The sequence below is a fragment of the Protopterus annectens genome, chromosome 8.part0 (genome assembly GCF_019279795.1).
Source record: "Protopterus annectens isolate FY-2018-M chromosome 8.part0, PAN1.0, whole genome shotgun sequence".
In the NCBI taxonomy this organism is placed as follows: Eukaryota; Metazoa; Chordata; order Ceratodontiformes; family Protopteridae; genus Protopterus; species Protopterus annectens.
Window position 1 is genome coordinate 848,429,334 of NC_056741.1, and position 24,923 is coordinate 848,454,256.

The window sequence follows — 24,923 nt, forward strand, 5'->3', positions numbered from 1 at the left end:
GGAATGGAGAACAGCAACAGTTATTCCCCTCCACAAAGTTGGCCTAGCAACAGACTTGGGGAATTACAGACCCATAAGCCTGACCAGCCTGATCTGTAAGGCCATGGAAAGTATCATTATGAACCTCATAAATAAAGACATAAGCAACCTCCAAACCATGGATCCTACCCAATTTGGCTTGGTCAAGGGCAGATCCTGCCTGTTAAATCTGATGGACTTCTTTGAAAATGTGATCAAGGCCAGTGACGAGGGCAGATCTGTGCACACAGCATACCTCAATTTGGCAAAGGCTTTTGACACGATCTCACATTCAGGCATTACTGATAAACTTAGCAAACCTAATATAGATGCCTTCATTGTAAGATGGGTTGTCAACTGGCTCAGAAACTGGACACACACTATCAAAGTTGGTGACTCCACATCAACCAGCAGACCTGTTACCAGCGGGGTGCCACAGGGGTCAGTGGTGGGCTCCCTACTGTTTAGTGTATACTTCTCAGAAGTTCAGGTCAAAACTAAGAGGTTGTGGCTGACCAAGTTTGCAGATGACTGGAAACTAGGTGCAGTCATTAAATCCCCAAATGATGTCAGTATATTCCCGGAGGGTTTCACACAGACCAACGACTGGGGTATTAGCTACAGTCTCAAACTGAATGCATAGAAATGCATCATCATTCCCTTCTTCACAAACAGTGTCCCTTCACACTATCAAATCAACAATACCATAAATACCCACGAACTGGTAAGGGACCTGGGATCACGAGTTGACTGCAACCTTAACTTCGACTAACATATGTCTACTGTAGTAAGGAAGGCTTTCTACGTTGCACACTTGATTAGTAAAGGCATCGCCTTGAGAGCAAAAGAGGTTATAACTCCTCTATACTCGGCACTAATCTGGCCCATAATTGAGTCTAACGCCCTGATGTTCTTCATGTTTCACTGTTGCAGTTTTCACACTTGGGTCATCTGCCTGCAGGGTAGCCCTCAGTTGGCCCAAATACCAGACTTAGTATTTCTGCATCTGATTCTGTCGCTCCAGGACTGACGTCAGGTCGTCAGGGGTATAAAAATAGGCAGCTGACGCCATTACATCAGTCTTTCTTGCCGAGGAGCTCGAAGCAGAAGCAGTTCGCAAGTGCTGGTCGGCCTCTACCTGAATTTTCATTAACGACTTGAATAATCCTGAAGTTTTCTAAAGCTAAGTACCCCATTGGGGACCCTTTTTTCTTGCTCTAACCGATGTCAGAAAAAGTTAACAATTGTCTTGCCTGTGGAAAGCAAATACCTCACAGAGATTTTCATTCTTACTGCGTCACCTGTTTTGGGCCCAGGCCACAATGTCCCTCTCTGTTGGTTTTGTGTCTTGTTTAACGCCCGAACCAATCATTGTCAGGCTCTCTTTGTTGCTAAATTCTTTCGCTCTCGATCTCCGTATTCTGAAATGGCTTTGGTAAGCCATCCAACTACCAATATTCAGAAAAAACGTAAGGATGAAGACGGACCACATAGGTCCAAAACTGCCAACGACGCTTCCGTTAAGCTAGTCGCCAGTCTGCCAGTAATCAGTGAGGCACTTTCGTAGCCCCTGATGCTCACTTCAGTGGATTTGCAGGCCTCTACCGAGACCCATTCAGAGTCCATATATGCCGCGAGACACTTCTTCGACTATGGAACCGGCGGATGTCTCCAACTTGGATGGGTCTGGAGCCGCTGTGCAGGCACCAGCTTCTGAGGCAGTTCTTCGCTCAACCGATGTTTGACTCAAATCAATGACTTTTTTAACAAAAACTACCGAATTTTCTTAGGCCCAGAGTACACACTACACCTGGAAAACCGACGACCAAAGTGCATGCACCTGCTCCTATGCCACAAAAACAAATGCTTAGAATGGCTGAAGACCTTATTACACTGATTAGGGGAAGTCAGCCTTCCCTTGCCAAGAGACATAGTCCAGTCCCCTTCAGCTTCTACAAACCAGGAGTCCAATGACTCTGAGATTTCTGATTATGAAGACATGCCCTTATCTGCTTATGAGGATTCAGATGCAGAGGAATCCATTCCCTCTGCCTCCCCTCCAGAGAATTTTTCTTTTGGTTAAACCTTACATACCTTAAAAGAGCATTTCCACTGGGAATGCCAAGACCATCCTCAGTGCAAAAAGAGACTCTGAGAATTTCTAGAGTTGCCTCAGCACAGGCCTTTATCAATACCCCCTGTCCTGGATGTTGTGGCTGATGTCTTTATGGAATCCAGTCTTACTCCTGACACTTTACCTCCTGCCCCTAGGAAACCAGACAGGTACTACAGAGTACCCGACACAAATTTATTTTCAAGAATCCTACTGCCGACCCAGAGATCATTTCCCAGAGGCCTAAAGGTATCAAGGCTACTACAGCCAAGAATCCCACCCCTTCAGACAGGGATTCCAGAGCTTTGGACAGATGGGGTAAGAAGGTATATACTTCTGCAACTCTTGCTATTAGGGCATTCAGTTGTCAGTTTCACATGCTGAAGTACCAGCAACATATTATGGAACTTATTAAACAAAAAGTGTCAACCTTTTCAGACTGTGCAGAAAATAAAGAATTGCAGGAGCTTATGCACTCTGCAAGCCAAGTCAGCAAGCATACTTTGCAGTGTGGCTGTGACACCTTAGAAGCATCTTGCCTGGCAGCAGTCACTGGCTCTGTACTGAGAAGACATGCTTGGCTGAAGGAGAAGACCTTGCCAGATCATGTCAAATCAAAGTTACTAGACACTCCTTTGAATAAGGACGGTTTGTTTGGCACCAAAGCAGAAGATGTTCTTAAAATGATGGAAGAAATAGCGAAGTATATGCAAACTGTTAAAGAATTCTTACAAGTGCAATCCCCTAGATTCAGTAGGCATTGCCCTTCCAAACACTGGTCCTTTCCAGCCCCCTCCAGGCCTTCTCAAACCAGACCCAGGGGAAACAGACCACCCAGACTACAGTCTCAGGGTATGCAGAGATCTTGGAATGCCCCCACCCCTAAAGCAGGGAGTGGTAAGCCACCTCCTTATGGAAAAGGCTCACAACTACTTCTTTACTCCACTTCCCAGCACTGCCCAATTGCTTGTGCCCCTAAGAGAAAAACTTGCCCTTCATGCAAACAAATGGATGCCCATCACTTGGGACCAGTGGGTCCTCAACATTGTATCCCAGCGGTACAAATTTTATTTCCATTCACTGCCAACCCTAAGTTGGTTTCCAGACCTTCGTCCGAACCAGTGGGCAGAGGCTCAAAACCAAGCACTTTCCCTGCTCAATATCAGAGCTATTTAGCCTGTTCCAGTAGAACAGAGGGGTCAAGGATTCTACTTCAGACTCTTCCTGGTACCCAGGAAAGAGGGCTCTTGGCACCCAATCCTGGATTTTTCAATTCTCAACACCTTCCTGGTGGTACCAAAATTCAAAATGCTTACCCTGCTAGCCAAGGATGCCTGGTTAGTCACCCTAGACTTAAAAGAAGCCTATCTGCACATCCCCATAAGGGAGTCATACAGGAAGTATCTACGTTTCAAGGCAGGATTTATGCATTATCATTTCTTTGCACTTCCCTTTCGCTTGTCTACTGCGCCCAGAGTATTCACAAAATGCCTGGCTCCAGCCATTGCATACTGCAGGCAGAGAAATATCCAAATTTACCCGTACTTGGATGACTGCCTGATTCAGGCAGACAGTCAGGAATTGCTGCTGTGCAGCACCTGATATTTGTGAAAAACCTTCTCACTTCCTTGGGGTACACCATCAACGAAAAGAAATCAAAACTGGTACCCAGTCAAAATATTGTATTCCTGGGAGCAAGCATGGACACAGCTTCCCAGATGGCATTCCTCACTTCAGGAAAAACAAGTCTATCTGACACTACTTCAAACAAATGGCCACCAGAACCCAGCTATCTGCAAGAAAAATACTGCAAGCCCTAGGGTTCATGGCCTCATGTATACTGCTAATTCCATATGCAAGACTGCATATGAGGAAACTTCAATGGTATTTAAAAAGTCTTTGATGCCAACATTCTCAGGACCTTATCATACCCTGTCTAAGAACAGAGTTCCTTTGGTGGTCAGAAGCATGCAGCCACAACAAGGGGCTGCCATTTATTCAAACCCATGCCGTCCAGACCATAACCACAGACACATCAGACTATGCCTGGGGGGCACACATGGACGGCAGATGTATTCAGGGCCACTGGAGCCCAAGTCAAATTCATCTGCACATCAACCAAAAAAAGAGATGCTAGCTGTAGAGAATGCCCTGACAGCTTTCAGATCCCTACTCTTTCCAGGACAACTGCTAATAAAAACAAACACCACAGTTATGTGGTACATCAACAAGCAGGGGGGAACCCATTCCTACCCACTCTGCAGGTTAGCCATGGCCCTGTGGAACACGGCTTTGGACATTCAAGTCCATCTGCAAGCTCAGTTCCTGCCAGGCAAACAAAACAGACGACTTAAGCAGAAATCTCATAGACCCACATGAGTGGCAATTGGAGCCCAGCACCTTCAGCCTTCTGATTCAGAAATGGGGGACCCTGGAGGTGGATCTCTTTGCCTCCCCCTACAACCACCAGCTCAGGAAATTCTGCACCAGGAATCCTTGCAGCAGGCCCTGGAAATTGGATGCTCTATCTTTTCAGTGGGTAAATCTCTCAATCTATGCATTTTCCCTTCTGCCCCTTCTCTCAAGAGTATTACTCAGGATAAAACAAGACAGACCAAGGACAATTCTGATTGCCTTGGACTGGCCACGCCAGCACTGGTACCCACTCCTGCGCAGCCTGACACCGGTGCCACCCTGGCACCTACAGCAGAACCCAACCCCCCTCTCTCAGCAGGAGCGACAGATTTTGCATCCACAACTGCAAACCCTAAATCTTGCAGCCTGGCTTATTCCTTGAATTCTCCCCCAGCAACCCTGAGCAAGCAGGTGCTGGACGTCATTCTTGAAGCCAGAAGACCCAGTACAAGAAAATCCTATGCTGATAAGTGGAAAAGGTTCTACTCATGGATTCAATCTAAAGGAGAGGACACAACACTGTCCTCCCTGCCTCTAACCCTGGATTAATTAGCAGATCTACTCCACAAAGGGTTGTCCTTCTCCTCCATTAAGATACATGCCTCAGCCATTTCTGCTCATTACAACACTGAGCCACCTCTCTCCTCGCACCCTGTTATCAAACCATTCCTGTGAGGGGCAAACAATTTAAGCCCACCAAGTAAAGCACCCACCCCTGCTTGGGACCTTAACTTTGTAAAGGAAAAGCTCATGCTTTCCCCTTTGAACCTGCTGCATCAGCAGAATTAAGATTTCCTCTCTTGGAAAACAGCCTTGCTTCTAGCCATTACTTCAGCTAGAAGAGTGTCTGAGCTACAAGCACTGATAGCTGTGGAACCCTTCATTATTTTCCATGCTGATAGGGTTTCCCTCAGGACTAACCCTTCCAACCTTTCCTTTTGCCTAAAGTGATGTCCAGTGTGGCTCTCAACCAATCCATCCATTTGCCAACCTTCTTCCCTAATCCTAAAAATAAAGGGGAAAGGATCCTGCACTCCTTGGATGTGCACACACAGCTCAGATTCTACTTTGATAGGACTAAGCCCTTCAGAAAATCTGACCCGTTACTAGTCAGCTTTACAACAGGGGCAGATGGTAAGGCCATTTCAAAACAAACTGTTTCCAAATGGATAGCACACTGCATCCATTTCTGCTACAAGCACCATGGGAAACCAACCCCTCAGAGGGTCAGAACACATTCCACTAGGCAATGTCTACCTCTACAGCATTTCTCAGGGGAGTCCCTACCGGGGGCATCCTGGAAGCTGCTACTTGGAGTTCTGTACACACCTTCACCAAGCATTACCACCTGCCTATCTTTTCCAAATCCAGGGCAGGTTTTGCTACAGCAGTCCTGCAAGGCATACTAGCCAGCCTTAACTTTTGACTACCTCCAACCTTCTTCAGCTTTTGGAATCCACTCAAGTGTGATGACTGCAACAGTGAAACATGAAGAACATAGTACAGTTGTGTACACTTACCATAAATGTAGATGTTCGGGTGTATTCATTGTTGCAGTCCTGGTTTCCCTCCCTCCAGCCCCCTGGTTTACTCTCTCTCCTCTCTATGGCTATTACTCACCCCTTCTGGGGTATTGGTATTTACTTTTTACTGGTGGTGTTTTCCCCACCATAACTTAGCTCCCTATTTTGGCGGCTCCTGACATTTGGGGCAAGAAAAACTGATGTAATGGCGTCGGCTGCCTGTTTTTATACCCATGATGACTTGACGTCAGTCCTGGAAAGACAGCATCTGACACAGAAATATTAAGTCTCTGGTATTTGGGCCAACTGAGGGCTACCTGCAGGCAGATAACCAAAGTGCGATGACTGCAACAGTGAATACAGTCGAACATCTACACTTATGGTAAGTGTACACAACTGTACTTTCTGCATGTACCGTACAAAGCATCTGCAACAACTAGAGAGACCTCAGAGGTTTCTAACAAAGAAGATCAAGTGGCTCCAACATGTGCCTGTTGCTATACTCCGTATCATATAGACTTCTTAGGGGAGACTTATGCCTATCCTGCAGAGCAATCCAAGACCCAAACCTAATGAACTTGATGCATATCAGTAAATCAAACGGGACTATAGGGTACTCATTCCAGGGACCTAACTATGACCTGCAACTTAAATAGGACATGCTGGACAGATTTATCTCCCAGCAACTGCCATATCTTTGGAACAGGCTACCAATTCATTTGAAGCAGAGCACCTCTGTGATACAATTGAAGAGGAACCTGGACAAGTGGATGGGGCACTATAAAGTCTTACCAGGGATAGCACCCACAATCCTCCTGGACATGAGCAGTCATCATTAAATGCAATCTTTGTTATTGAGTAGTATTTGTATTGTATTAAATTGGGATGAAATGGCTAGGTTTAAAATTACCTCTAGGTCGATATTCCTAGTAATCTCCTATGATCCTAAGATCCTTTCCCTCTCTCTGTCTTTGTAGCAGGATACCTTGTATTATTTTAAGTGCCCATGTTATTATTCCTTCCCAATACACTGAGTCTAGACAGTGTTTTTTAACTTTGCTGTAAGGTGACTGTTCTTTTTGCCATGCTGCTTGTAACGTGGGTGACAGAGATAAGGACTGTAAGGTGAATAAAAGGATAAAGAAGGTGCGTGCATTCTCTGACTGCATATGCATTTTTTTAAGTATGTTGCCCTTTGGAAATATTTGTGTGCATGCTTTTATATGACTTGTACAGGTATGTTCTTAATTAAACATGTCTTGCAACATTACTGTCTTTATTTTCTTGGGGGGGGGCGGCTTGTTTTTTTATGTTTTTTTCTGATTCATGTGTAGTAAGTATGTTCTTACTAGATTTCAGCAGATATCTCAGGCTTTTTCTTTGTCAAAAAACAAGAGTACTGTTTTGGCAGTGTTTTTCGGTCAGTACCATGTTTCATTTGTCAGATACAGGAAATCTTTCTTGCTTTTTAGCTACATCTGCCTTTGTTGCTTTGGTATAGGAGGTAGATAGCTAGCTGTAATGCTGCATTCCTGGTTCATCTTCATCGTTTGAGTAATGTGGCCTTTCTGGGCTGCATTTCTTTACCTTACACTACTGACTTCAGGCTCCTTTATGGCTAGCTCACTGGTGCTGTTATCCTCAGAGGTTCCTTCAGTGCAGCAGCGCTCCAGTATTCGCCCACTCTTAGGGAGTCTCCCTTTCAGTAGTGCTAACTTACAGAGGGGTGTGCATCTCCCTATTGATGGTTTCTCTGTGTTTGTTCTTCAAGGTGGATGAGACCAGGCGAGGAGCCATCATATTGTGGCATGTAGTGTTTAAGCCCCACCCTCTAGCCTCCTGACCTTCTTGTTGCTGACTGGGTGGGCAGTGAGGTGTTGCCTGCAAGAACAGGCCCCCACCCCAGGTTCTAAGGCAAGAGATGGGTACCTCATTGCCCTTGTCAGCTCATCAAACAGCTGAGCTGCTGATTGAACTGCTAATTGAACTCTGGCCACCTATCAGGGCTTAATCCCTTTGCAACAGTGAAGCTGATTCTTTTGGCTACATTGTTAGATGCTTGCTGTATGCTGTGATGATAAAGCACAGGGTGTTTTGTTACAAAACTGATTATCTCTCTCCTTATGCTGTGACCAGATAAAGTGTATGTTCTCTGCATGTGCACTCCAAGTTGTGTCTAGTTGGGCTACATATATGTTCTTTTATTATGATCTTTTTACAGTGTTTAAAATGTTTGCTTTCTTTATGGTTTCATGTGCCACTGTCGTTTCTGCTGTGATGTATGGAATCTTCTCTACAAGTAGGTTCTGTGACCTGTCTTTAATGATTCCTTAAATATCGTTTCCTTTTTATTTCAGGAATTGGAATGTCAGTCTCTGTCTTGTTTCTTTTATATTTCAGGAATCGGACGGTTACTAGCGGAATGCACAGTGACTCCTATTATTCTTCCACTCTGGCATATTGGTATGTATGGACTTTTATCCCATTTGTGTCCTCTTTTCTCTTCATTTCACAGCAGCATTCTGCAGCAGCTACAGTGATGTGCTGTAGGGGGGTCATCAGTTTACTGATTCTATATTATATGCAACATAATACAGGAAGTTACTTGAAATCACTGATGACACTCAGTCACATAGTTTATAAGACAATATTTTTTTTTCCATTGCAGAGGTATGCATTTTATTGTTCCTCTGATTTGTTTTTATCTGAGAAGGTCTGTCAGTTTTGTGTAACTGTGTCTAAAAGTACCCAAAAGAAATATAGTGCTGCTAGGACATTGCTGAAGATATTTACTGATAGTGACTTTTGTGAGTGTACAGTTAGTAAGTCATTGTAATGCCTGACACAGATATAGTAAACTGTTGTAGGTAAATTTAAGACCCACTGCTGCATCCTAGTTTAAGGACATGAGCTGCATTCCTGAAAGGTACTGCATCTTCTGAAGTTACTTTACAGAGGGATATGCCAGTAGAATCATCTCGGGTTATGACAGATGCATGTATAAGGAGTGATTAGATTGTATATGTGCAGTAGAGGGGCATATGCAAGAGTACATTGGTCCCCTCATATTCCTGGAGATGTGCCAGGGAAAGTAGTTACTTCAGTCCCTGAGGCCATGAAAGGCATAGCTGTCAAAAGAAACAATGCATTTTAAAGTGAGAAAGCTAAACAGTATTGCCTGTCTCCTTGCACAGGAATGTATTTTCAAGCTTTAAAACAAACAGAGCACCTTACTGACCCTCTTCAAGCGCAACCTTGATGAGTGGATGGGAAACCACAAATTCTTCCCAGGGGTTCCATCTTAGTCCTCATTGACAGGGGTGACAGGTGCTGACTGAGGTTTCTTTTTGGGGATAAACTCTTGGCTAGGCTTGTAAGGACCCCAGGGCTATTAGCCTAGTAACCACCTATGATCCTCTGAACAGAGCATTATGTGGTATGAGATGGACAAATAAGCAGAACCATTGTAGTTCACTGGCAACCCTGGCATTTACTTAACTGTCAAATTTTCCATCGCAAGTGAAGTTTTTCAGAATATTTTGATTAGACTTAAATTTATTAGATGGAATATATTGTCATTATTCTATGCTGAAACTAACAGTTGTATTACACAAGTGCTAAGCACTGGAAATTCTCATATGTATGAAACATTGTACTCCTTCAGAGGTGTATGCCTTTTTAAACACATTTGTCTTTTCTTGTGTTGTTCAGAAAATCGCTGCTTTGGAACAGACTCCCCATTCACGTAAAGCAAAGCCCATCCCTGTTCATATTCAAATGCAACTTGGATCTAAGGCTGGGAAAAAGAAAATTTACCCCGAGACTGCTCCCTGTACTGTTAATGGACAGAAGCAGCGCTAAGTGCTTTATCCTCTGCATGGGTTCCCTCAAATAATCTCTGGTATAATCCCAGTTATTCTCATTAGGGATAATTTATAATTATCAGTCATTGGATGGGTAAAGCCAGTCTAACACTAAATGGGATAGATCAATTCAAGCACCAAAAGGGAAATTGGCTAGGCTTAAAATGGCCCACAAGGACAGCTGGCTTAGTACTTACATACAATACATGCAAACTATAAACCATAGCTTCAGGAATAGTGCCGAACAAATCCACTGCTGTCAATGCTTACCTTTACCAGCACAAGAGCAGAACTCTGCTCTTAAACATAGTATTGCATTTCACATACAATTAGCTTTCAAGACTGTAATCCTCCACGCTAAAAAGATCCATTTGTGAATTTCCCGCAAAGTGATATTATTAGTAACCCCTCATAGTAATAACCGATCCATACTGTGGAAGCACATTTCTTAAGCTGAGTCTCTTTTATTCAGTGGAGGGTTTACTTTCAAGCAGTGCATGACATAGAACAGTTCTCAGATTGACATAACAACTATAGAGTTGTGGAAGTTCATATGGTGGTAACACTGGAGTATTTGCTGAAACTTTGTCTGTACTGGCAAATCAAATGCCAAAGAATACTCAGGCAAAATACCTCAGTTCCTGTGCCTGAAGTCATTCCTGTGAATGGTGAACTGCAAAATGAGCATCCTGTGGCAAGGTTAATCACAGAGGATATAGTAGTAGATGTTCTTCTATTCTCATGTTGCAATATTCGTAACGTTTGGGTTAACCTCCCCCTAGCGACCTAAATGTCCAGCCAGTATACAAAAGCTTTAGTCACTGCAAGGTACGTGAGACATCTGTCGTTGGCTGTAGTGTGCGTGGACCATAAAAGTGACGTCTGCACGTACCTTCCTCAGAACTTCTCTGCCGCCAGTTGAATGTCAGCGCATACTGTCGTTTCTGCCTTCAGATTCTGCAAGTTAAGATAAGTACCCCATTGGGACCTTTTTTCTTGCTATTGATTTGATCACTGCATGCCTGCCCGGGTTCATGTTATCCAGGAAGGGAAGGTGTAGGTGCGGATGTCAGATCCCCCATAAGGATGCCCGTGAATTGTGCTTGTTCTGCTAGGGCCCAACCACAACCATAAATCCTGCTCAATTTGTCAGGCTTCTGTTCCAAAGACCCTTCACAGCCATCTGCATGTACTTAGTATCTGTTTAGAAAACCAAAGACTTAAGCATTTAGTTCTTACTATGGAAATGCCGTCAGGTCAGACCATCGAGCCTCCGAAAAAGAAGGCCAAAGTTACCAGACTTGAGCCTGTTGATGTCCTTCATGGATGCATCTGCAGTCATAACAACTGGGTTGTCCTGTCGTCAGGCAGCCCTTCAGTCGGCCGGATTCCAAAGTCCGGTCCGCTGATGTCGCCTCCACCCATCACATCTCTGTTGGTCATCGGTATATATCTTCGCCCACGCCATTTTCTTTTTCTCTTTCTTCAGGCGCCGCTTGGCAGCAGGCTCAAGCTGAAGCGGTCGGCCGGTCAGGTCGGATTTCACCGATACCTACAATACTAAGACTTTCAAAGTTAAGTGGGGGGGACTTCTTTCTCTCCTCAGCATGTCAGAAAAGTTAATAATTGTTTAACCTGTGGGAAACAAATACCTCATAAAGATTTCCAAAGATACTGCCTGCCCTGTTGCCCCCCCCAGGCCCAGCCTAGCAGCTTTCTTTCTTAACTTCTTTCTTTCTCAACCGACGAGCGGCGTCGGTCGCCGGTTCAGAGTTTTTTTTCGGTTTTTTCTTTATTATGCCTGCCCATTATGCCGCCTGGACCTCCGAAAGCAAAAACAAAAAAAAAAAAACGACACTCGCGGGGGTCCGCGGGTTTCAAAACCATGGTTAAGCAGCAAAAAAGTGTCTCGGTTCCGGCCAAAAACCGAGAACTCAATCAAACACACCCTGAAACTATCACTACAACTGAGTTCCCTGCTAAGACTATTGACTCTGCCTCAGAAATTTTTCCCACTACGGTGCTTACCACTGACTTATCAGACACCATTCCCTTGGATGTCTCTACCCCAGCGTGCTGCTAGGCCTCCAGCAGCCATGTCCATTAAGGCCTTCGCCAGGGCTAAAGCAGCCAAGACTACTAAAACAGTGCCTGTTAAACCCTTCCACCAGGCCCTCTGCCAGTTCTCAAATGCTTACCTTGGCAGAAGATTTAATTTCATTAATTAGAGGATCTCAATCTCACCCAGACAGGCCTCTCAGCCCCAGAAAGACCTAGGGCAGAGCCCCTGAGCCAGTGTCCTCTGATGATTCTGCTGATGAATCAGACATAACTGACCAGCCAGAGGCCTTTCTCCAATTTTGAAGATTCTGATGCTGAAGAATCCATTCCAGCTGCTTCCTCCAGAAGAATTCTCCTTTGGGGAAACCTTGCATGCCAGAGAACAGTTCCAATGGCAGCAACAGGATTTTTCAGACTCCAGGAAAGACTTAGGACCTTTTGCACCTACCACAGCACAGGCCCTTAGCTATCCTCCTGTTCTCTCTGGTGGATGATCCTTTCAATGATGCCTGCTCAGCTCCAGATTCTTTACCCCCAGCCCCTGCCAAACCAGACAGATTTTACAGGGTGCCAGATACTCATCACCACCTCTACAAGGCCCCTCTTGCAGACCCGAAACTATATCCCAGGGTCCCAAGGCAGTAGACTATAGCTAAAAACCCTGTTCCTTCTGAAAGGGAAGCAAGGTCATTAGACAGATGGGGTAAAAGTTTACACTTCAGCCACTCTTTCAGCTAGAGCTTTAAATTGTCAGTTTCACATGATACAATACCAAGAGTTTATGCTTGATCAGTTAACTAAAAGCTAACCACTGATGAATCTCTTGATAAGAATTATGTATTAGAAATGGTAAATAACATACAGCAGGTTAGTAACCATTCTTTAAAATGTGGCTATGATGCACTGGAGGCTTCATTTAGATCAGCCATGACTGGCACAGTAATTAGAAGGCATGCATGGCTAAAGGAGCAAGCTTTACCGGATCATGTTAAATCTAAATTGCTTGATGCTCCTCTGGATAAATCAAGTTTGTTTGGTACACCTGCCCAGCAGGTTATGAAGAAAATGGAAGAAAAGGCAAAATCAGTCCAGACAGTTAAAGAATTCTTGCAGGTTCAACCCCCAAGGTTTAGCAGGAACTGGCCTGCCAAAAATTGGTCCTTTCCTGACTCCACAAGACCTCAAAGGGGCAGGAATAGACGCTCCAGAGGCAGAAACCAATCCAGAGGAGGTGCCTACAGAGGACGACAGTGGCAAGGTAACAACAGAGGCACAGAATCAACACCTGCCTCTACATCAACACAGCCACAGTGACTTAAACCTAAACCCGCCTACCAGGGAACAAATAGCAGCTCCTCTAGGCGGAAAGCTAACCTTATTTTCAAAAACTGGCACCACATAACAAAGGACAAGTGGATTTTACGAACCATAGATCAAGGTTACCGGTTCCACTTCCACACTTTACCAGTCAAAAGAGGAATGCCAAACCTACCTCCAAATCAAAAAACAGAGGCTCTACAACAGATAATGGAATTAGCAAACATGAGAGCTGTGGAAAAAGTGCCAACAGCAGAGCAAGGAAAGGGGTTCTACTCCAGACTATTCCTAGTTCCAAGAAAGGAAAAAGTTGGAGACCAATTCTAGACCTGTCCACCCTAAATACTTACATCATTGTCCCAAAATTCAAAATGCTGACCCTACAGCAACTTCTTCCCATGCTGGGCAAGGAGTGTTGGCTGGTAACTCTAGATCTCAAGGAGGCATACCTGCACGTCCCCATTCGACCTATCTGCAGAAGATACCTCAGATTTCTTGCAGGATCAGAGCACTATCAATTCTCAGCATTGCCCTTTGGCTTATCTACTGCCCAGAGTATTCACAAAATGCCTGGCATCAGTAATCGCCATTGCAGACTACAGGAATTCAAATTTATCCATACCTGACGACTGTCTGATACAAGGGGACAACAAAAGCAAGCTGACAACAGATTTACAAAGGGTCATTTACTTGCTTCAAGCACTGGGATACACAGTCAATTTACAAAAGTCAAGGCTGATACCATCCCAGACAAGGACTTTCCTGGGAGCGGAATTGGACACAGTAAGGCAAATGGCATTCCTAACTACAGAAAAACAAAAGAACTCCCTCTTTACTTCTTGGCACTAACAAATCTGAACAAGTTAACAGCAAGAAAGGTACTGCAGGCCTTGGGTTTCATGGCATCATGCATAATCTTGGTTCCATTTGCCAGACTACATATGAGAAAGCTTCAGTGGTACCTAAAGAATTTATGGTCCCAACACAGACACAGCCTAGAAACGGAAATTCCACTAATACCATGCTTAAAACAGGAGTTCCTATGGTGGGCTCAGTCAAACCCAGGCCTGCCCTTTCGCAAAGGTCAAGCAAGCCAGACCATCACAACAGATGCTTCAGACCTGGGATGGGGGCACATATGCTGGACAAATGCGTGCAAGGATTGTGGACACAGGACCAACTTCACCTGCACATCAACCTAAAAGAAATGCTGGCAGTAAAACTGGCAATCCAAAAGTTCAGACCATTTCTCAAGGAAGGCCAGTTGATGATAAGGACAGACAACACCACAGTCATGTGGTACATCAACAAACAGGGAGGCACTCATTCCTACCCCTATGCAGAATGACTTTGGAGCTGTGGACCCTGGCACTCAGCTACAACATCCAGTTACAGGCAATATTTGTACCAGGAAAAGAAAACTCTCTAGCAGATATGTTAAGCAGGACTACATCGGATGTCCACGAATGGCAGCTGCACCGGACATCTTCAAGACCATCTCAAGAAATGGGGAATGCCTCAGATAGATCTATTCGCATCACCTCTCAATCACCAGCTCAAAAATTCTGCACAAGGACATTCCACCCACTAGCATGGAAAGTGGACTCGCTCTCCTTCAGCTGGAAAGGACTAACAGCATATGCATTCCCACCTCTTCCCTTGATACACAAAGTATTACTAAAATCAAGGAGGAACGCAAGGATAATCCTGATAGCTCCAAACTGGCCAAGACAACATTGGTACCCACTGCTGAGGAGCATGTCTCGAACAATATGTGGCCAATACCCTGATGCCTTTGATGCTAACTCAGAACAACTACAGCACCATGCATCCAAACCTAAAACGCTGCAACTGACTGCATGGAACATCACATAGCAGCTGCTAATCCACAGCTTTCACAAAGAGTTAAAGACATTATTCTTGAAGCACGCAGACCTTCAACAAGAAGAAACTATGCTGGGAAATGGAAAAGGTTTGTCATTTGGAGCTCAGAAAGAGGTAAAGATGTATCAAACATAGATATGCCCAACATTCTGGAGTATCTGGCGAACTACTTCATTCAGGACTGTCCTATTCCTCCATCAAGATTCATGCATCAGCTATTTCAGCAGAATACAGCTTTGATCCACCTGTTTTTTCACACCCTTTGCTCAGGCAGTTCCTCAGAGGAATCAAGAATGTAAAACCTCCTAGGAAACCACCATTACCAGCCTGGGACTTGAACTTTGTGCTAGAAAAATTGACTCTATCACCTTTTGAACCAGCAGCAACAGCAGACCTGCAACACCTGTCATGGAAAACTGCTTTCCTACTGGCAATTACTTCAGCAAGGAGGGTTTCAGAACTACAGGCCTTAATGGCAGTGCAACCCTTTCTAATCTTCCACCAAGATAGAGTGTCCATGAGGACTAATCCTACATTTATGCCTAAGGTGGTATCCAGAGTGTCCTTAAACCAGGCAATCCACCTTACCTACCTTCTTTCCCAACCCACAAAACAGAGGGGAAAGAATACTGCATACCTTGGATGTACATAGACCGCTACGCTACTATTTGGACAGAACAAAAATAGCAGAAAGACTGACCAACTTTAGCCTATGCAACAGGAAGGGAAGGAAAAGCTATTTCCAAACAGACAATCTCCAAATGGATAGGAAATTGCATACAATTCTGTTACTCCTTCCATGGAAAGCAAATTCCACAGAACATAAGACCTCATTCTACAAGGGCAACAGCCACTACCACAGCCTTCTTACGAGGAGTGGCTACCAAAGACATTATTGAGGCTACTTGGACCTCCGTGCATACATTTGCCAAGCATTATAATTTACCTCTATATTCCAGATCCCGAGCAGGGTTTGCCACTGCTGTTCTGCAAGGGATCCTAAACACACCATAATCTACCTTTATCCTCCTCTGCTAGTTGGCTATGGTATTCTACCCAGTTGTTATGACTGCAGATGCATCCATGAAGGACATAGTACAGTTTTGTACCTACCATAAATGTAGATGTCGAATTGGATAGCATCTGCAGTCAGGATACCTCCCTCCTTCCCTCTGTGGTACTCCTAGGGTGTTTACCCTTTAAATAGCTAGCTAGTGGGGGGACTTCTTTCATGGTGTATTTGTTTGTATTTATGTACATACATGCTTATTTTTGTGTTTACCTCTATCTTTTGGAAACATTGGCATCTATCCAAAAATTTTTTAGCCTTCTAGAGGGCTTCTGGCATCTGGGGCAAGAAACACTGAAGGAAATGATGCTTATATACCGAAGACCAACAGAGATGACGTCGGGTGAAGTGCGACATCAGCGAAGCCGGACACTTTGGAATCCGGCCGACTGAAGGGCTGCCTGACGACAGGACAACCCAGTTGTTATGACTGCAGATGCTATCCAATTCGGACATCTACATTTATGGTAGGTACAAAACTGTACTTTGCACGTCCTCCACCTGATGTTCTTCTTGTGGCTTACAAATGCCTGGAGGAATGTACGGAATCAGCCGACATTGGTAAAGCGAATACTGTTCTGGAGGCTGCAGAACCAAGGGCTTGTAAGTACATCTGTGGAGGTTACACAGACATCGGGTATCAGCCATGAGGGGGGCACCTTGGCTCATTACGTTCATCCAGACCTGTACTTCTACTGTTAGGGAACCGCCTGAAACTAGACCCTCCTTAGGCTATATGACCTCAAAGCCTGTTCCTTCTTTAAAAAGGAAGCAAAAAACTAAACATGCATATCATCTGAAAGCTTTCCTGATTGGCAAGCTTTCTCTCTAGGTTTATTCAATGCTTTTATGGCCGCCAGGCCCTCCATAACTGCTTCCCCTCTGGCCGTCCCTCCTGTTATCAGCCCTAGACCTCAGACTTCAGATCCTCTCCCAATTGTAGTTGAAGATTCCTTAGATTCCTCTTCTGAGGATTCCCTTTTTTATCTTTCCCAAATGTCTTCCCCTCTAGGCTATGCCTCACCAGAGGAGGACTCTTCTGAAGCAAATTCCCTTGGAAAGGACCTTACTTTTGGATAAACCATCTCTCACATGAGAAGGTTTTTCAAATGGGACTCTACTAAGATGACAGAAGTCCAAAAGAGGTATTATGAACTTTTACAAATGGATACTCCTTCACCATCTGCCATCCCACCAGTACTTTCAGCCTTGTTAGACACCTTTAATGCAGCTTCTAAAAATCCTGAGGCCCAACCCCCTGCCCCTAGATGCCCTGACATATTTTATAAGGTCCCAGAAGGGGCTACATTTTCTGATTAAATGTCCTGTTGCAGACACTGGTACTATTTTGGTCTCTGCTGGCAAACCTTCCAGACTATTACCCTCAACCTGTGTCCTTCCAACAGATAAGGACAGTAAAACTATGGCGCACATGGGAAAAAAGGTATACACCTCTGCTACCTTGGCCTTTAGGGCAGTCATTTACCAGACTCGCATGTCTTCCTTGGTCCTTTTGTCTCCGGTTTCAAAACTCTTAACTAATCTCTTAGATTCACCCACGAAGTCCCAAATCTCTAACCTGATCTCCCTGTCCTCTCAAGTAACTAGACACTCAATCAGATGCAGTTATGATGCTGCAGAGTCCTCGGCCAGATCTGCAGCTTCTGCCTCAGTGCACAGAAGGTACTCCTGGCTGAGGCTTCATCCCCTACCTGATGATATCGGGGCTAAACTCCTTGATGTCCTCCTAGACAATACTGCCCTATTTGGAGCCATAGTGGCAGAGATTTTCAAAGCCCTTCAACAAGAAGGAAAAGAATTACAGGATTTGAAGCATTTGTTTGTCTCAGCAATCCCTAAATTCCAAAGGAATTACCCCACCAAGACACAATTCATTAAGAACCATTCTGCTCCTATCCTACCCCTCATACTAGGGGCAGAAAGAGTTCCAGGAAACAGCAGACACCTTCCAGGCCTGTTCAGACTACAACCCAGAAAACTCCTTTTCAGGATAAAGACGGGTAGTCTGTAATTACCTGCTTTCACAACCCCCTCCAGACTCCATACCTCTTTCCCAGAGGCTCTGTCATTGTCTTCTCATATGGAAAAGCATTACCTCAGATAAGTGAGCCTTATCCATCATAGAAAAGGGTTATTTCATGACTTGGATCATCCCCCCCCCCCATTCCTTAAGAGGCATCCCTCAGCCACCAAAAGACCACCTGCTCCTATTGCAAACAGTCTTGGACAACCTCCTCTCCCAAGGGACTATACAACCAGTCCCTCCATCAAACGAGGAAAAGGGCTTTTACTCCAGACTTTTCGTAGTTCCAAGAAAAGATGGCCCATGAAGACCCATCTTAGACCTATTCCACCTCAACCTTTTTCTTTAAGTACCCACTTTCCGCATGCTTACACTCCAGGCTTGTAGTCCCACTGTTAATGCCCCAGGCATTTCTGGCTGCCGTGAACATCAAAGATATATATCTGCATATCCCCATAAGACCCAAATACAGGAAATATTTATGCTTCTTTGTGGGTTCCTTGCATTTTCAATTTTCTGCTTTACCATTTGGACTATCTATTGCTTCAAGGGTATTCACCAAGTGTCTGGCTCCAGTTGTAGCCCACTGCAGGGTCCAAGGAATACACATTTTTCCATACCTAGACAGTCTCATGATCCAGGCAGATTGCTACGATGCTCTTCAGAACCATCTCCAGACAGTCCCTGGGTTTCACTGTCAATTTCCCCAAATCCAATCTTTGCAATGAGGTCTTTCCAAAACAATCTGAAGCAAGGGCCCCTGAAGTTCACAGACAAACACTACTGTTCTCTGGTATGTGAACAAACGGGGGAACAAGATCTTACTTGCTGTGCAGACTTGCACTCCAGTCCTGGGAATTGTCACTGCATGAGGGAGTCACCCTGCATGTGGTCTACATCCCCTTATCTCAGAACACTCTGGTAGACACCTTGAGCAGATCCATGTCACCATCCTACGAGTAAATGCTCAGCAGGGCTGTGTTTCTGGACATATTCCACAGGTGGAGTACACCACAAGTACATCTGTTTGCCTTCCCTCTGAGCAGACAACTTCCTTAGTTTTATACCAGGACACCAAGCTTGTCTAGTGAAGGTGATGGATGCCTTCTCTATCGCATGGAAGGGGATGTTTCTCTACGCATTCCTGCCTTTCCAATCTTAGAAGAAGTCCTACTGAAAATTCAGCAAGAGAAACCAAAAATCTTGTTGGTAGCTCCCTTTTGGCCAACACAACATTGGTTCCCCCTCCTTCTGCATTTAGCCAGGGGCAATCATCACCAGTTACCACACAAGAGTGGACCTACTCATGCAGGACAAAGGGATCCCTAATCCACCCCCACTTGGAATCTCTCTACCTTGTTCCCTGAGGCTCCAAGAGCAGAACAAGTTTTTCCTTAAGTTATTTCATTGAATTGCACTTCTAAACACTTATAGTTGTGCTATACAGCTAATCTACTACATTTTGGACTGTTAAAAAAGCTTTTTTTTTTACCATGTCACTGCATTTTTGTACTATTTTATACTGTTTTAACTGTATTTTCATTGCTAGCTAGTGTTTCATTACTGTAATTGCATTTTTATTGAGTTACTTAACTGAAAACTGTTTTATCATACTGAGAGTTGTATTTTCTGTTCGCGAGTGCACTGTCTGTGCATTTTTGTGAGGTTTCTGTGTTCTAGTTAGGTAGCGTAGTCTGGATAGAGGCCTGCTATTGTCCAGACCTGGTTGTTTTGCTTGTTGAGTTTCCTGTGTTTCTGGCATCCATCTTCTACTGGTAGTGTCTTGTCTTCACTGTTAGTGAGAGTAACAGGATTGCCTGACCTTCTCTAGCACGAGTGATTGGTTGAAAAGCAGGGGCTAGCTCGATTGGGTAGTAATTCGAGCTTCTAGATTTTTCCATCTTTTCAGGTATTTATACCCTGTGTTTGCAGGGTGATGCACTTCTTTGCTCGTTGCGCACTGCCACAATCCTGTTTTAACCCATTGTGAGGTATCTCAGTTGCATTTTTCCCTTACCAGCACTCCTGTGTAACTGACCCCCCCTTGCAACTACTGTGATTTTATCTAGCCTTATTCACACCTATAGGTACTCTATTCTGATAGTACCCACTCTACCATCCTTTACCTCTCTTCCACAGATACTGACAACCATGGACAGACGATTTCCTGTGGTTTCTCCTGCTAGTCTTGTTGATATAGGCACCCTGAGACAGTGTAGCAACTGCCTCATGTACACTGACAACCCTCTTCTTCTACTGCCTAGGGACACAATATATGAGGATGCAATTACATTAAGAACCTAGAATCCTTGCTGTCTCAATCACGAGCCAGTACATCTGGCACTGAGAAGGTTGTCTGTATAAGCACCACACCTCTAACATCACCCACACCTCAACAGTACATTCTTACAAGTGTAGAGGTTCTCAGCAAAAACATACCTAAAAAAGAGAGACCTCCGAGGCAAAAGCACACACACATCACAACCCACTGCACCAAGCTCCACACATCCACACATAGTAGACATGGCTATGTCTCACAGCCTCTAAGGCCCAGCCACAAACCCAACGTACTAGTCATAGGAGACTCTATCGTGAGACACATAGATGTGTCCCTCACCAGGCTTATCGTGAGACACATAGATGTGTCCCTCACCAGGCTAGACAAGGGAAAAGTCACAGTAAGTTGCTTGTTAGGTGCTAGAATCCACCATATCACTCACACACTCAAGTCGGTCAACAACAGGTACTGTTATGACTCTGTCATAGCCCATTTTGGTGTGAATGACTTGAGATGTACCTCTCTGGACTATATGAAGAGAGACATGACTGAGCTTGCTGAATATGTGTCCCAGGCAGGTATGTCCCTAGCCTTAAGCAGCATCCTGCCATCACCCAGAATGATGCTTCAGTACAAACAGAAAATTATTGACTTTAACAATTGGCTTAGTTTCTGGTGTCATTCCAAGGGGAATCCAGTACTTGACAGCCTGGAAGGATATGATTGACAGACCATGATGCTTTGCCAGAGATGACCTTCATCTGTTTCCCCTGGGCATCAGGCTTCTGGCAAAGGCTCTTGCCTCCCCCATAGTGCCTTTTTTAGGCAAAGTCATGAGGATAAAATTACCAACATGAAAAATTCTTCTAAATGAAATTTAAAGGTCATGTTGCTAAATGCTAGGAATCTTAACATGAAACTGCACTCACTGCAAGCATTCCTCGCCCTGGAAGATGCTGACATTTGTGCAGTCACTGAAACCTGATTCAAAGCTGCAGAGACCACCCCAGCTTTACCAGGATACTTGTCTTACTACCATACTTTCAGATCCCAAACAGAGGGATACAAAGCCAAAGGAGGTGGAGTTTCAATATTTCTCAAAGGCATGCACACCTCAAGGCTGGACAAATAGTGTGACGCACATGAGATACTCCAGGTGCAGTTAACTATTGACAAAACATTTATTCAAATCATAGCTAGCTACAGACCCCCAACCATGACTCAGGAGGCCCACTCCACCTATCTGGACTTAGTTGAATCTGTCCAGATTCAACCCCCTACCCTGACCTTGGACGACTTTAACTACCCAATTATAGAGTGGAAGACCTACTCTAGCTCAAACAATAACGCCCAGAGATTCCTTGACTTTGTCAATGCCAATGCATTGGATCAGATGGTCGACACCCCCAGAAGTGGTGAAAATATTCTGGACCTGGTGCTAACCAACATGAATAGCCACTGTAGCACCCCTACAGTGTCATCCTCCTTGGTAATATCCGACCATAAAGCAAACGCTTTCAAAGTCACCATCTTCTCTGACCCCCCCCCCTCCCCCGGGTCGAACAAAAAAACTTTTCCAAAGCTGGGGTGGTCTCTGCAGCTTTGAATCAGGTTTCAGTGACTGCACAAATGTCAGCATCTTCCAGGGCGAGGAATGCTTGCAGTGAGTGCAGTTTCATGTTAAGATTCCTAGCATTTAGCAACATGACCTTTAAATTTCATTTAGAAGAATTTTTCATGTTGGTAATTGAAATCAATTGTCTTAAATTGTCTTAAAAAATCTTTGTATCAATCTTTGATACAAAGATTTTTTAAGACAATTGATTTAATTTACGTAAATTGACTTATTGAAGGCAATTAACTGTGATTAGTATGGTATAAATATGTGATGTCAGTGGTTATTAATTGATTCTGAAGAGGTCTCCGGTAAGGAGACGAAAGTGCTAAATCTGAAGTTATTTTGTGTAATAAAGCTTTGAACCATTTTGGTGTCAAGTCCGTTTTGAAATTATTATTCTTCGAACCATAAGGTGGAATTATTGGTGGTACCCACTTGATAAGGAGGACTGCCTTCATTGATCTGGGAAGCTGAGTTGCAGTGTGGTTTATCCTCCAAGAGGCCCTTAACAACACTAATGACTGGTGCCAGAAGCATGGCCTCAAACTGAATGCCAAGAAATGCATCATTAGCCCCTTTGGGGGAAATGGTGTCCCCACTAATTATCACATTAATAAGTATGTACTAAGCACACAGTCAGTCGTGAGGGACTTGGGCACCCAGGTTGATAGCAACCTGACCTTTGACCAGCATGTTGCCTCCGTTGTACGGAAGGCTTTCTACATGGCCCACCTCATAAGTAAGGGTATTTCATCTAGGAACAAGGAGGTCATAACATCCTTGTACTCCTCCCTTATCAGACCCATTATCGAGTACAGTGCCCTCTACAGCGTGTACCTTGCCAAGCACATGTAGCAGTTGGAGAGACCACAGAGGTTCCTGACCAGGAAAATCCAGGGTCTCAAACACCTATCCTGTACAGATAGTAGTCTACTCAGTCTTGTACAAACTGCTCACAGGTGACCTGTGTCTGGCATACAAGACCATCTCAGGCTCAGCCTTGATGGAGTTGCTGCATATCTGTAAGTCAAACTCCACTCGTGCAACCTGCATGCAAGCTCTCAACCTGGTCTGTGACGTTACTAGAACTTGTTGGCGGGATAAATTTGTCTCCCCAACGACTCCCCCATCTGTGGAATAAACTTCTATTCCATGTCAAGCAGAGTACCTCACTAGCCCTCTTTAAGAGGAACCTAGACGACTGGATGGGAAACAGAAAATAGACCCCTGGGATCCCATCTGTGCCCCTGTTGGACAGGGAAAATAGGTGCTGACTTTGTGGGAACATAGGTGAAATTCTTGGCTAGGCTTATAAGGGCCTCTCGGCCAATAGCCTAGTATCGTCCTGTGATAGGGTTTTGATCCCTTTCAGACACCTTTACACTGAGGACGCTTAATGTCGTGCAGGAGGCCAGGAATCCCAGTACTAGGAGATCCTATCTGTTCAACTGGAAAAGGTTCTCTGTTTGGTGTCTTGACTGTGAATTGTTGAAGGCAGGGTTGGCATACTCTTCTGCTAAGGCCCACCTTGCTGCTATTTCAGCTTGTCTGCCTCTTAACCCTCCACTTGCTTCCAGACTTCAAGTGAAGTTTTTCCTGAAGGGAGTACTACATCTCAGGCCACCCAGGAAACTAGTTCCTCCACCCTGGGACCTGAATTATGTGTTAGAGAAACTCATGGTTGCTCCATTTGAGCTAGTGGCTACAGCTTCTCTAAAATACCACACTTGGAAAACTGTGCTTTTGGTGGCCGACAGTGTCCAGGAGAGTGTCAGAGCTCCAGGCCCTTATGTTCACCCCACCCTTTTTAATCTTCTGCAAGACTAGGGTAACCCTATGGACTAATCCATCCTTCATGCCCAGAGTGGTCAATGAGTTGTCCCTTAACCAATGTATTCACCTCCCCACCTTTTTTCCACAACCCCAGAATGACAGTGAGAGAGTCCTGCATTCCCCAGATGTTCACAGACAACTTAGATTCTACCTAGCCAAGCCTAAATCCCTTAGGAGATCAGAGCAACTATTTGTCTCCTTTCATCCCGGGGCTCTGTGGAAAGCGGTGCCAAGGAAGACTATTTCTACCTGAATTTCCAAAGATATCTCCTCCTCCTGTTACACATACCATAGCAAACACCCGGACAATAAGATTAAAGCCCATTCTACTAGAGCCATGACCTCATCTGGAGCCTTCCTCAATGTCTGGACACTGCTTCTTTTCTAGAAGCAGCTACCTGGCCAACTGCCCCTTACCTTTACCAAACACTGCAAACTGGACCACATCTCCAAATCCAGAGTAGGTTGCTTGGGGAATCCTGCATGGATTTTTGGAGAACAGTTTCAAACCACCACCCTCTTATTCCCTTTGAGCTATGGCACACACCCAAAGGTTATGAATACTGCATCTTGAGAATAGAAGGACATAGAATAGTTGTGTAAAATCTTGCCAGAACTATAGATGTCCTTCTCTTCCGTGTTGCAGTATTCTATCCCACCCTCCTACCCCCTGAGTAAACTTTGCTTTGTGACTCAGGACTTGTGCAGCTATCCCGGAACTGGGGTTCTATTGGGGCATTCATTTCTGAGGAAGGTACATGCAGATGTCACTTTTATAGCCCACACCCTGCAGTGACTAAAACTTTTGTATACTGGCCGAACTTTCGGGTTTGTAGGCGGAGGCTAACCCAAAGGTTATGAATACTACAACATGGAAGAGAATGACA

The 24,923-nt window shown here is 44.6% G+C and overlaps 1 protein-coding gene across 1 annotated transcript in view; it reads left to right on the top strand.

The window, feature by feature from the left end:
- TAFAZZIN (tafazzin, phospholipid-lysophospholipid transacylase) overlaps positions 1 to 24,923 on the top strand; it is a 1,078,486-nt gene that overhangs the window by 793,846 nt on the left and 259,717 nt on the right. The window contains exon 8 of the mRNA XM_044080349.1: positions 8,470 to 8,532. Coding sequence (XP_043936284.1) covers positions 8,470 to 8,532 — 63 coding nt within the window. The remainder of the gene's footprint in view (positions 1 to 8,469; positions 8,533 to 24,923) is intronic.